The 14,852-nt window shown below is 35.0% G+C and overlaps 1 protein-coding gene across 8 annotated transcripts in view; it reads right to left on the reverse strand.

Annotated features, from left to right (window-relative positions):
• The window catches only part of STXBP5 (syntaxin binding protein 5), a 163,808-nt gene that overhangs the window by 52,972 nt on the left and 95,984 nt on the right, over positions 1-14,852 (reverse strand). For 4 of the 8 annotated variants that reach the window (XM_053222128.1, XM_053222127.1, XM_053222125.1 and 1 more), the window contains exons 17-19: positions 9,840-9,965; positions 7,815-7,966; positions 1,199-1,261 (exon numbers count right to left, since the gene is read on the reverse strand). In XM_053222128.1, the coding sequence (XP_053078103.1) occupies positions 1,199-1,261; positions 7,815-7,966; positions 9,840-9,965 (341 nt within the window). Of the gene's footprint in view, positions 1-1,198; positions 1,265-7,814; positions 7,967-9,839; positions 9,966-14,852 lie in introns of all 8 variants that reach the window. The other 4 variants (XM_027056686.2, XM_027056685.2, XM_027056684.2 and 1 more) reach the window with 1 other exon arrangement.

Here is a 14,852-nt window from a genome sequence, read left to right on the forward strand (position 1 = left end):
AAGATATTATAATTCTAAATTCCAAATTCAGAAATCACTCTAGGTCTGTCAGATCAGAAATAGAATTACTTGCTCCGTATCATTCAAAGTTTACTTACTGTACCAATGTCCAGACTTAACAGTAGGTGCTAACTATGTAATTCTGATGGCTCCATGTTTCAATAATGAGTGAATTTAATTATGAAATTTAAAGATTAAGAAAACCAGAAGGTGGATATATCTTAAGAAAAGCTATAACTTATGTAGTATTAGGAAAAGGAATTTCAAAAAGAAAATTATCACAAAACTTTTACAGTTCTAGGTCTAATAAAATGCTAAACTGAAACATGAGGGAGTGAAGTAAAATGCACTTCTCAATATTTCCCATGCTTAAAATGATTTCTGATGTAGGAGAACCAGCTATGGAAGGATCCAAATCTATCTAAGAACTATGTTACTTTATGCTAAGAACAATCTTTCCAGTACAAAGCTGACAAATATTCCCAGCCATAATGATTTAATATGGTAGTTAAAATTGTGAAGTTGATCTTAGTAAAGACTGGCAAAGTTTCTACCCACTGAAAATAATAATAATTCAGGATCCTCTTAATCTTAAGGAGACTGAAAAGGTACCAAAAATTATGTTGCACTGAAATATTTATATATACATAGATCACATAAAAACCTATATAATATGGACAAAAAGCTATAATATAGCTATAAAATTATATCAAATATCACTTTGATTGACCAAAACCAAAAACACATATGGCCTACAATTATTTTGTCTACAGTCACCACTGAATTATAAATGTTAAAAATCTTTGGTAATATTTAAGTGGACATTTTTCAAGAATTAGGGCACTATTCTACCAGATGATACCAGGCATGCCTAGAGCAGAGACAAGGTTGCAGATTAACTAACCCATCTGCTCCAATGGTGAGGAGTAAAATATATTTTCTCTAAAAAAGTGTAAATATTAGAAAGCCAGTGAACAGCTATAGGACTCTTAGCAGGTAAGAGCTGTGGATTTTTGTCTAGTGCATTTCTTTTCACTTAATGAGAATGCAAAGAAAAGTTATGATTTTTACAATAAATATGTAACACAAAAGTTTCTTATAGGTGTTATTTTAAATACTTATCTGTAAAAAGGAATTTTGATACACTACAATAGTTTCTGTAGATTAGAATTCTTAATAAAATAAAAAAACAAATTACCAGAAGTTGGAGATTTGCAGCGATCCTCTGGGACTGCAGTCCCTTCACTAATATCACACAGACCTGCTAAAAAAACAAAACCAAAACCCAAATCACAATACAGATTTATGTAAGAGCAGTTTCATCCCTATTTACAGCACACATTTAACGACTGACCATTTTTAAAAAAGCAGATGACTGGAGCGTACTGGCCTTGATACCATTGTGCCTGTTAATCTTGAGACAGGAAATAGGAACATTTGATATTAAATCACCTCAAATAATACAGTAGTCATCAGTTAAGCAAAAAGAAAACTTCCAAGATATAATTTGCTATTCTTCAAGGACATTAGACATAAAGTAGAACTTTGTTGAAAAACAGTAATTTGAGGGGCACCTGGGTGGCTCAGTCGGTTAAGCGTCCGACTTTGGTTCAGGTCATGATCTCACAGTTCATGAGCTCGAGCCCCGCATCAGGCTCTGGGCTGACAGCTTAGAGCCTGGAGCCTACTTCTCATTCTGTGTCTCCCTCTCTCTCTGCTCCTCCCTCACTCATGCTCTGTCTCTCTCTCTCTCCTTCAAAAATAAATACCACATTAAAAAAAAATTAAAACAAAAAAACTAATTTGAGAGTATATGATGGACTTCTTGGACTTCTCTTGAGGGAAAATAAGTACTTGGTAATAAATTTGGTAATTTTTTACATCATAGGAACTCTCAACTCAAACTTCAAAGTGGTTTCCACTCAGTATGTCTCAAACACATGCCTTGAATATTTATGAACAATGAAGAAAATATTTTGTACCTCCACATTTACAATATTTAAAATATTGTACATTACTCCTCTTTAGGACTATACCTCTTAATAATTAAACCATACATTTTTAAAAGGAGCTCTAAAGAAATACTTTCTTTTCACAGATGTATATGAATTACATAGAACTTATCTTAGGGGATGGCCTAAATTCTTAGGAGAAACTGTAACAAGGTATTTTATGCTGTGGACAAGAATTAAAAGACACGGTAACATGCAGAGTAAACAATCAGTATGGGCAGTAAGTTGTTTAGTGATTGGAATTAAAAGAATTTCTGAAAATTCTTTGAAAATTACAAACAAACACATGTCAAGAGTTTGGGATGGCTGGGCAACACACAAGGGGCTACATATCTGGACCTCAGAAATCAGGTATCATGTCAACATATGTACATGTGTGGCCACTATCTACTTTGCCAATCTTTTGGTAAAAGACATAATGTCACAATCCAGTCACTAAGAAACCTTTTACAATAACATTTGCAGAGAACACAGAGTACTGAATTGGGTTTATAAAAATGTTTTCTATTTTGAATTATATATTTTTCTTCATTAAGTAGGAACTTTTTGAATGATAACCAGTTTTTTTTTCCTTTTACACTTATTACACTAATTGTTCTGGAAAAACAAAACAAAACAAACAAAAACCCAAAACTAGTTTTTATACTTCAAAGATGATGGATGTGATAGGTATGAATTTAATCTTTGACAAAATATTCGTTTATATAAATGAACTCCTTTAAAAATGTTTTTAATATTTATGGGGACACAAAATCTGAAGCAGGCTTGAGGCTCTGAGCTGTCAGCACAGAGCCCTATGTGGGGTTTGAAGTCACGAACCACGAGATCATGACCTGAGCCGAAGTTGGATGCTTAAACGACTGAGCCACCTAGGCAGCACTTTTCAAAAATTTTTAAATGTTTTATTTATTTTTGAGAGAGAGAGAGAGAAAGAAAGTATAAGTGGGGGAGGGGTGGAGAAAGAAGGAAACACAGAATCTGAAGCAGGCTCCAGGTTCTGAGCTGTGAGCACAGAGCCCAAATGAACTCTTTTTGATAAACACTAAAACAGCAGGTCTTTAAATAGTAGTGATATACAGAAACAATCTAAGTGTCCATCTATGGATGAATGGATAAAGAAAATGTAGGCTTTATAAAAATGTGGGGGTTACACACACACACACACACATATACATTCGCACACACAATAGATATATTCAGTCATAAAATAAAATTTTGCCATTTGTGACATGGATGGATGGATATTATGTTAAGACAGAAAAACAAAACTACTGTATGATATCACTTGTATGATATAGTGGAATCTAATCCTGCAGCCCCCCAAAATCCCCCAAAACAACAATAAAAAACAAGCCTATATATACAGAGAAGAGACTGGTGATTGCCAGAAGCAGGGTATGGAGGGTGGGAGAAATCGGTAAAGGCGGTCAAAGGTACAAACTTGCAGTTATAGAATAAATAAGAGATATAACATACAGCATAACTACAGTTAGTGATACTATATTGGATATCTGAATGCTGCTTAAGAGTAGATCTTAGAGGCGCCTGGGTGGCTTAGTCGGTTAAGCGTCCGACTTTAGCTCAGGTCATGATCTCACAGTTCGTGGGTTCAAGCCCTGAGTCGGGCTCTTTGCTGACAGCTGAGCCTGGAACCCGCTTCAGATTCTGTGTCTCCCTCTCTCTCTGTTCCTCGCCCACTCATGCTCTGTCTCTCTCTCTCAAAAATAAATAAACATTAAACAAAATTAAAAAAAAAAGAGTAGATCTTAAAAGTCCTCATTACAAGGGAAAAAATATTTTGTAACTATGCAAGGTGATGAATGTTAACTACACTTACTGTGATCATTCTGCAATGCATACAAATATCAAATTGGTATGTTGCCTGCCTGAAACTAAAATAATGTTATGTGCCAATTTTACCTCAATAATAAATAGTGGTGATAGTAAACTCTAATATACTCTAGCACTACAGTGAGCCTAATACTGAATAAAAATAATCAATTTTGAAATTTTAAGCCTTCCATTCCATCTGGCTTAGGGTAAAAGTCAAAGTCCAACCCTACATTAATTGATACATGTGATCCTATGGCATATACTATGTGACTATGGTATATCATTTAGGTTTATGATTTCTACCTACCAATATCTTTATGGGTATTTACTCTGCTATCAGATGTAGTAGTTATCCTTTAAGGACAACAAGCATAATCATGTTATTCAGCATTCTATATCTACTGAGGCACACCACAGAAATTAGTAGTAGGCTATAAATTGACCCACTAAATAGATACCACGGTTTAGTCCATGGATTGGCAAATGTGAAGGCCTAGATTGGTCTTAGGGCCAGCTAAGCAAGGATGATGTTCTAATTAGCAAAAATAGCAGTGGAAGAGATTTGGCCCATGGACCATAGTTTGCTGACTCTGGTTTAATCAATCTTGCAATTGTCAAACTGAACTAGGTTGCTTCCATCTGCTCGGTTCATAAAAAATATACATGGAATTCTTTATCAAATATCTGATTAACTTCAGGAAACATTAGGTCAACAGGCTGCCATAAACCATTAACATAGTTACGAGATTAAAAAAGTTAACACTGATTTTTCATACTGTTAGTGAATTCCTGTTGATTTCAATTGACAGTTCTATTTTCAATATGCACACAAGACATTTCAATATGCACACAAATCATTTGAGAATTCTGACTGATTTGTACATCAAATTTAATGACTTATAAAATATCTGACCTTTGAAAACTTGGAAACTGTTTACAAATTTTCTTCACAAATTCTCTTGAGATCTTTTTATTACCTTATTACTGTTTATTACCAAGGTCTGTCTTGCATACATAATGTAGCTTAGATTTTCATTTCTCTTCATTATTTTTCACTTTCCAGAAACTTAAATAATTTCTCATTAAGAGAGTGTTGAGAAACAAAGTTATTTAGCTCTACATTCTGCTTTTCAACTATCATTTCAACTGATCCCTAGAGTCCTAATCCTTCCTTAATTATATTTTCATTGAAACCAAACATTTTGCTATTTCCCATTTTTTGAAAACCTGCCTATATTCAACACAGTAGTTACTGATTTATGCAACACTTATTATGCATCCTTGATTATATCCCTCATTTCTTATATAGTGTTTTGTTTCTTACAACACACACATGCACAAAAATATCAACTAGTATTACTAGGCTCCATAGCTATTTCTCTTTTTCTATCCTACTGAGAATATTGAAGACTTGAAATTAACTACAACTTTGTAGCCCAAATCTTCATTTTCAGAGACACTTCTCCAAAACTTTTGAAAATATGTTTCCTAAAGTCAGGAACAGCTTCGTCCCTCTAACTCCCTTCTTTATAATTATCAACTTCCAAGACTAAGTAACTTATTTCTCACGGGTCTATCATGTTCACATCACTATGCAGATCTTACTAGGGTTTAAAATTATATTCAGAACAGAAATTTCCCTTTTGTATCCTTCACGGAGTCAAAAAGTGGTCAGCAAAACATGACACATACTAGCCTGTTTCACTTTTGTTATAATTAAGACTTTCAGCAGACATACACAGGTGGTTGAAATACTTTATCACTACTTGCCCCTGTAACAGCCTCATAATTTTTATTATGAAAACACTGTACATATTTTAGTTATGGGTTCAACTATATTTTAATACAGCTGTAAAACCCTTAGACAGTAATGCCTATAAAATAATTTCATCAGTGACACCTTACTTGTTATGAAAACGTATTAGAATCTACTAGCATTAAAACATTTTTCCAAACTAATCTTTAAAAAAACTAGAAGAACCTGGTGGTATTTGGGCTATACTTCCAGAATATATTATAAAACACACCTTTTTTGCAAGAATATAATTTTTATCAATGCAATTAAAGAATTTTAGTATTATCTCACATTTAATTTTATTTGAAATATAAATAATTACAGTATTTTAGAATTAAGGCATAAATATCCTTAAAATGTTAAATCACATTTTAAAATAACTTTCTTTTAATTTTATTTAATACATAATCCTAAATGTTATTACTGCTGAGCATAAGTATCTTAAGATGACAAAAGAAAAATTCAAATTGTTCTCCTGTGCCTAAACATCAAATAATAATACAAATAATATTACAAGACTTACTCTAGAATAAAATAAGATGCAATAGAATTTAAGAAAGAAATATTTTTGAAATCAGATGGTAAAACTGGTTTCTATCCTTGGATTAGTTTAGGTATTTAATTTCTGGAAATTTTATGAAACTATGATGAGGTATCAGGAATAAGATAAATGAATTTTAGGAGCAAGTTTTTACTTGCTCTGTGGTAAAACTGCCAAAAGTACTTGTCTTCTCTACCATGACAATGTTTTAACTTTCTAACATTATAAATATATATTAGTCTAAACTAAATATTAGTTTCTTTTGCTTTATTAAAAAAACTGGATTCGGATGCAAACATTTCAATGGCTATTTTCACATACATATTATAGATGAATTCAAGTAACGAGGACAAACATTTCGATATGTAATTTAGAAATATAATGCTGTTAAAAGCTCTTTTAAAAATAAATGAGAAAAAATGATTTTACATACAACAAACAAACATGCTGTGACTTAACTGATATGGAATAAATAACTTACTTAAGGAAGAACGTAGTTTTTTCACAGATTCAGAATATAAGCTAGAAAGGCCGCACATGCAAGAAGTCACAATCAGCCCACCTTAGTGAAGCAATGAAAAGCGAAAAAGAAAAAAAAAAAGGAGACAAAGATACTAGAATGGTATGGTTGGGAAAATTTCTGCTGAAGATAACGCGAGACAAAATGATCACACACAAAAACAAAAATGGAAAAGAAAGTTCAACCATCAAGCTAAAGTGACAGTAAGGTCTATATCCCACCACCTTTTTCTTCTTCTGTCATGAACTGTGATAAAGGTAGCACTAGCTAATTATGTCATGAGAGCAAATGAGAAATGAATCTGAGGGAGAATTTTAATTCAGAGAGGCTGAGTTATAAGTATATACGTGAGCTTCTCAGTGTTCCACTGCACACTGGCATTCTGCAAACGGGCTAAGTCAGCCAGAGATACGGCTCCCCTTAATCCCTGGCCCAGTGGAACAGGTCCTGAGGAGACTGGAACCTGTAGGCCAGTAATTGCTGCAGGCCTCACTAATATACCCCAAGTGCCAGAGATCCAATACTATGGGGGTAAAAAAAAGTGGGGGGGGGTGAGGAGTACTGGTATAGATAACCAACCAGACATATGAAAACATTTAAAATTAGACTACTTAGGCAGAAAACACAAAAGAGTCCTACAAAGAGAATTCTTAATGGGTTTGGGTTTGCATTGAATCACGGCTACCTAAAACACTGTATTTTCATAGAATTCACATTCACTTTTGCATTTACATTTTTTTCACATAGGAAATGCTCCCTCTGAATTAAATAGTTGGAACAATGAATTTTTGGTCTCACAATACCAAGTAATAAAAGGGGCAAAACTTTGAAATTAACTTTTGTTTCACAATAATGAGACAAATTTTCATCTCATAATTTAGCTGAAGAAGCTTGCCACTGTGGTTCTTTTCCAACATTAATTAAAATCCTAAAACAAAAGCAAAATCTAATAATAATACAAAACAAAGAAGGCTCTAAACTTTTACTAGTTTTTGACAGTTTATATATATAGACTAAATCAGACAAGCTATTTATCTCACTGAAGTAGTTATATTCACAGAAGTAGCTTTAGTATTTATAGAAATCCTAAAACTCAGGACTTTTTCTTTATACCTCCTGAAGGTTGTCGAGATTTACGAGGAGACCGGGGTTCTCTCCGATAAGGATCATTGGAGCCATATAATTCAATAGTGCCCAGGTTGAGGAGTACTGCTTTCTGGAGGTAGTCTACCATAGCAATGCCATTACAATTGCCAAAAACTACCCTGGGAATAGGAAAAGAGCAAATACTTTAGCATAAACAAGTATAAGGATACGTACTTGTAGTCTTGAAGGCTGAAAAAGAAGAAGGATGGGTTTTTCACAAAATTCCTCTCTGAAACTGCAGACTATCAGAGGCATGGAAACACAGGTTACACATTACGTATGCCTTCTCATGGAACTGTACAGATCTTCTGCAGACATTAATGATTACAAATCAATATCATTAAAAAAAGAAGTTGGCATAGGAAGTGAAACATGATCATAGTCATAAATCCCTATCCTAGGAAATGTGACATGTATTTTTTTTTTTTTTTTTTTTTTTTTTTGACTTAAGGGCATTTTGAGCAGCTCAGAAGTTGTGGTAATCCCTACAGTCAAGAATAAAACTAGAAAGCATTAAATCTTGGAGGTCTCCCTTTGGAGTATTCCAAATACCTTCCCAATTATAAGTCAGGAGCTACAAACCAAACAATTATGAATAAAGAAATTTTACTCTTTTTAGATGTCTTAAACCAGGAGTTGAAAACTGAAATGTATATAGGGAGGGGCTTTGTAAGTAATACGAACGGGCCAGACAAGGGCTGGAGTGAACTGGAGAGTGTATGACCCATCTAAAGAGAAAAAGCTTCAACTCCATTTCTGCTGACGACTGTTAAGGAGGAATGGAGACATGGGCCAGATGATCAGGTTTTTCAGTTGAAGTTTTAGGGGCGCCTGGGTGGCGCAGTCGGTTAAGCGTCCGACTTCAGCCAGCTCACGATCTTGCGGTCCGGGAGCTCGAGCCCCGCGTCAGGCTCTGGGCTGATGGCTCAGAGCCTGGAGCCTGTTTCCGATTCTGTGTCTCCCTCTCTCTCTGCCCCTCCCCCGTTCATGCTCTGTCTCCCTCTGTCCCCCCAAAAAATAAATAAATAAAAAAGAAGTTCTAAATATGGATTGCATAGTAAATTATCTTGGCAAGTAGTTCAAATGTCAAAAATATACAAAAAAGGGCTAAATGCAATGTTAACTGTGAGCCCAACGAGCCTGTGATCAACTGATGTGCAACTTCCTTTAAAACTTCCTACTCGTTATTTTTCTTATTCCCTCCTTCCTTTATGGTTGTGGGCAGTGAAATATTAACAAGCAGAGGTTTGTGTTCTCATATTGTGGGGCAGCAAACCAAAGACATGAGAGAAAACCAGCTCAGACTACAGCCAATTTTAGCTAGGTATACATCCGCAAGAGACTGAGTGATGACAGAGGAGGAAGAAGAAAGATCAATGAGTCCCTAGGACTACATCAAGGAGACCCACATACCAGTAAATAGCCCTGGGACTGCACAGTGAGTGTGTGGCTTCTCTGATACCACAGTGCTGATTTTTAAAAAAACAAAAATAGTCTATGAGTCTACCAAATTATAGTAAAAAGTAAGTCTAATTAATACTAAATACTTGAAGGCATGAATTGATAATACACCTGCAGTATAAATACTTCAATAAACTATTACTATGCTTTTACAATTTATACAAGTGAACTTTGAAAGTAGCAAGAAGACATTATATAGGTTTGATTCAACATTTACAGAATCAGCTTAGCACAAAGTCTTCTGAGTTCATGTTGTTAGAACTCCATTATACTGAGTATTAATAAGGGAATCACTTCTGAGAGTAGAGCCAGGAGATGGTATATTGACTTCAAACCTTTATCCCAATTCATTAGGAAGCAGTATAAGCATACTCAGAGTAAATTATCTGAAACAGAATTATATTCCAAACAAATGCTGAATTTGATCTGAAATTAAAGTTATACAACTTTTTAATTGGTGCTATAATGAAGATCATCTTTTCTATTTTTGAAAATAAAAGAATGTATGAGAAACACATAAATTATACTCACAGTCCATAGGAAGAATTGACTGCCAGGCTGGTTATTTGTTGTGGTGGTTCTCCACTCACCCACACCAACTGAATAACTAGTTCTGTCTGATAACCTGGAGACTGTTTAAGTGGTGAATTTTTAACTCTGTAATAAAGGATAATATATTACCTTTTAACCCATCTTCAAGGATCTTATTAGCTCATGTAGCTATAAAGTCATGCATAAATAACTGTACAAAACATAACTTTATATATGAAATTGTACTAAACACATGAAAAAAACAAACAAACGAATCCTGTTCTCTAGAGGCATTTAATGTGGTTAGAAACAAAACCCGTATGTGAAAACAAAAATAAGAAATCATATCTAAGTTCCCATTATAAATGCAGGGCTTAGAAGTGGGGAGGGAGAAAACGAGAATGAGTAGGAAGGGGAAGGAGAAATGGGGAGAAGAATGAGGAGAACGAGAAGCCCAAGAATTAACAAGAGGGGGAAAAAATCCAGTTAGGAAAAAAAAAATGGAAGTTAGAAAAGTGCCTAAAAAAATGGGGGGGGGGGGAGTAAAAGTATACTTAAATATATAGGGCACCTGGGTGGCACAGTTGGTTAAGCGTCTGACTCTTGATTTCAGCTCAGGTTATGATTTCACAGTTTGTGGGATTAAGCCCTAAATCAAGCTCTGCACTGACAGCAGGGAACCTGCTTGGGATTCTCTCTCTCCCTCTCTCTCTCTGCCCCTCCCTTGCGTGCTTTCTCTCTCTCAAAATAAATAAACACTTAAAAAAACATAAAATCAAGCTGTAAATATATGGCTTAATTAAAAGTGGCCAAAACAAAATGAGTTAAATGAGTAAAAAAAAAAAAAATTGTGAGAAATTTATTTTTGTGTGCATGACACTTTAATGATTAAAAAAAATGTACTCTTTGAGTTTTGATTGCAGACTCTTTCCCCAATAGTTACTGAATAGGTGTTCAAAATATATTGCTTTTGCAAACATATGCAAACAAGGAGGAAACCCTTAGTCAAAGATTAACAAGTGTGGAAGTTTGTCCACAGTGGAAGTGTGTGTAGTAACAGTGAGAAATCAGTACAGCAGGATAGGCCAGGGTGAGAAGTTAGAGGGTCTTCAGCACCTCACTGCAAAAGTCTGATATTGGTACAAAGAACTGAGGGCTTTTGAAAAGCTAGCATTTAAGTCCTGGCTCTGCCATTTTCCAACTATCTTCTTATCTAAAAAGTGGGAATATTACTACCTAATCACAGTACGGAGACATTTTGAGTGGCTATGAAAGAGCTGTCAATGGTCAAATTACACAAATGTAATATATTTTTATTATTTTAAGGAATTAAAAGCCAAATGAAGGTTTATAGGAAATACTTTGGGAAGATTATTTTGGTGGAGATTTACAAGATGAAGTGGGATCGGAGAACAATTAGGAAGTACCTGTAATTCTGAAGTAAAACAGTAAGAAAAAGGTAGATTTGGAACATACTATGAAGTAAGAATTGAAAAATGCTTCTAAACTCCATGAAGGCAAAAACCCTGCAGTTACTTTTAACACTAGCACAGAAGAGGCACTCAATATTTACTGAATGAATGAATGAGCTGAAGGTTCATCAGAGGTAGATCACGGGAGAAAAAGAATACAGAGTGATTGTAAGTTAAGGAAAGGAAGGAAGGCATGAAGGAAAGAAGGAAGGAAAGAAGAGGAGAGAAGGAAAGAAAAAGAAAAGAAAGAGAAAGAAAATAAAATGTCAGAATGAAGAGCTAGTTTTACAGGAATATGCGGTAAGTTTGAGGTGATGGTAGGATTTTCAAGTGAACTACTAGTAAAAAAACAAATGTATTCCCAAGCCTCACTTTATTGAGTAAATTCATACAAAATTTTTTACAGTACTTGTTACACACATGTCAGGGGGAGTGAGGGAGTGGTTTATGAGTCGGAGACTTTCTAAGGCACACAGTTACTTAAATACCATACCTTTAATACACGTACCAGGAAACTTCAAGTGGATTTGGAAGATAACATTTTTTTTTCTTTAATGTGAGTAATTTATTTTTGTGGGTGATTACTATTTAAAAAAAATCTACTTTGACTTTAAGGTGAGAACATTTTTTGATTGCTAAGACTCCTCCAATAACTGCTCTTGTGAAAGTTAAGCAAAGCCTGGTTACTTCAGCAATTTTTGAGGCTTCTGCCTTGGAGGGACAGTCTCATGGAAGAAGGAAGGGCAGAAAGAAAACTACGCAATGTTAAATCTCCTAATACCAATCTCAGAGGTAAGGATGCCTTTGAGTCATTTAGTTGATACTTGTAGTGAAGAAGACCATCACCCCTGGTCTTTAGGGTGTGTTAGCCAAATTTTAGGGTAAACATGAATCACTGAGGGTCCTCCAAATATGAACCAAGTTACAGTTGCTTTTCCCTATGCAAAGTCTGTAAGGCAATACACTCGGAACCGTATGCTGGCCGAGGCAGAAGTTCTGGCTTTTCCCAGGGACGTACCCCCTAATCAGTGGCAGCCGTCCATCTCGAGATAGAAATGAAGACAGAGTATTTTTCTGAATAGAAGATTCTGAGTGTGTTATTTTCTCCTTATATGAATTAGGTAAGCTTCAAAGAAGTCGAACCTAATTACCTCATGCCGGCATATTTAATATGCACATTAAATTAGAACCTCAAGAGCAGAGCAAGCATTCACGGATAATATTACAAGTGCGTATATGGGCACATTTAAAACTTCAATGATAAAGACACACAGAATTCATGGAATTCTTAAATTACTTACAAGAGACCCAAAAAAAAAAAAAAGTTATTAAGCAAAAATAAGCCATGCAAGCCTGCTACAAAATCCCTAATTGGTAAAAAATTGGAAATTGGATCAAGTAATGACAGGATAGGTTAGATTTAGAAATGCAAAATGAAGGGTGCCTGGGTGGCTCAGTTGGTTAAGCGTCCAACTTCAGCTCAGGTCATGATCTCACGGTTCGTGGGTTTGAGCCCCACTTTGGGCTCTGTGCTGACAGCTCAGAGCCTGGAGCCTGCTTCAGATTCCGTGTCTCCCTCTCTCTCTGCTCCTCCCCCACTCACGCTTTGTCTCTCTCTCAAAAATAAACAAACTTCAAAAAAATTCAAAATGAGGGAAAAAAATGCAAAATGGGGATGGGTGGGTGTAACATTTTATGTCTATAATGATTACATGCAAGTTATTTTAATGATTTTAATATATGTAAGTTAAGGTTTACTTTTTAAAGACAAGGGGTTGAACCTTTGTGAAAAGCTCCATAATTTGTACAAATGTATTTTAAATGTCAAAATAATGTTTGGAGGCTTTGCAGTTTCAATTGTTTATCTGCTTTGACAAATAAACCGCAAAAGCACAATTAAAATACTAAAAACATAAATTTTATTGGTAAAGGGAATAAATCAAATAGCTTTTAAAATGATTCTTCAAAGGAACAAGTACATACAAAAACATTTTGTATAAAAGACAAACAAAAAACTCGGGGCACCTGAGTAGGCTCAGGATAGCTCAGTGGGTTAAGTGTCCAACTCTTGGTTTCAGCTTGGGTCATGATCTCACAGTTGTGAGTTCAAGTCCTGCCTGGGGCTCTGTGCTGACAGTGTGGAGCCTGCTTGGGTCTCACACACACACTCTCTCTCTCTCTCTCTCTCTCATGCTCTCTTTCTCAAAAATAAATAAACTTTAAAAAGCAAAACGAAACTCAGTATTAGTTATTTTAGTATCAGTTTAGTTAGATCTCTGACATTTAAAAACCGAATTTTGGGACTGTGGACTAAAACAACGTGAAGTTACCAGAAAACTATTAAAAAGAAAAAATGAGGTATAACTCAAATTGCCTCCAAAAGCACTAGTGAATATGTCGATTTTAGACAAAAATCTCAAAACTCTGCCACCAAAAAGGTTACCAAAATAAACGTCAAAGACAAATTGTACTATACAGGCTTATAAGACTTACATTTAATAAAAGGCTGGAGAAATACACATTGAAATCAGAAGGGCATTAATGGAAATTTTACAAGTTTAAGTTTAAAGCAAAATAGTACTGAAAATGTAAAAGGGAAGAATGTAGAATTCTGTATTTCCAAGTCTCATTCTAGTTAAACATGTGCCAGAACCGCAGCAAAAAGGAATTGTGTGCATGTATGTACGTGAGAAAGAGAAAAAACGTGAGGCCTTTCTAAGAAATGCAGTTGCTTAACCTCGATGCTTGTATGTTTTCGATCAGATCAGCATCTCTCATTGCTGGCATCAGCAGCCTTCTGAGCTGGAAAGTTCTTTGTTGGGGGCACTGTTCTGCGCACTTGAGCATCACCCCTGGCCTGCATGCACTAGATGCAACAGCACCCTGTTTCTACTGTTGTGACAAGTAATAACGTCTCCGGATATTGCCAAATGCGTGCAGAGGAGCAAAATCATCCCTTTTGAGGATCGTTAACACAAAACACATAATTTAAAATTTATATAAACACATAAAGTTATAATTTTTAAAAAGTCTATACATTTTAAATGATGATGATATAAAAAAAATCTGCCCTATGTTTGGGGTGAGCGCATTTTTGGGTACCAAGACCTTCTCCATAGTAATTCCTTCACGAAGCGAGGAGACGCTGGCAGATCTAAAACAAAACCAGGACAAACCTGGTTCTTTCAACTGACGCAAATTATCTCTCAGCAGCCATCTCTACCTTGAATCTACTAATCTGGGCTTTTGCTCAACTCTTACACTGAATTTTTGTTTACATTTTCCACAACGACAGTCATTACCCTAACTGACTTCTCTGTAAATGTAATTAATCATAGTCTTCATAAAATTTTTCAGTGGTCTTAACTCTTTCCTCATTGTTTTATTTCTCTGCCATATTTAAGGCCCATACCCTTGAAAAAGTTAATACTCAGTAATATAAATTAGATAGAAGAAAAGAATGTTTTATCTAATTTATTCCTATATAAAAGCAAAATGTATTCAAATCTGGAATGCCACAATAAAGGCATTTAAATAATGA

Source organism: Acinonyx jubatus, chromosome B2, assembly GCF_027475565.1.
Source record: "Acinonyx jubatus isolate Ajub_Pintada_27869175 chromosome B2, VMU_Ajub_asm_v1.0, whole genome shotgun sequence".
Lineage (NCBI taxonomy): Eukaryota > Metazoa > Chordata > Mammalia > Carnivora > Felidae > Acinonyx > Acinonyx jubatus.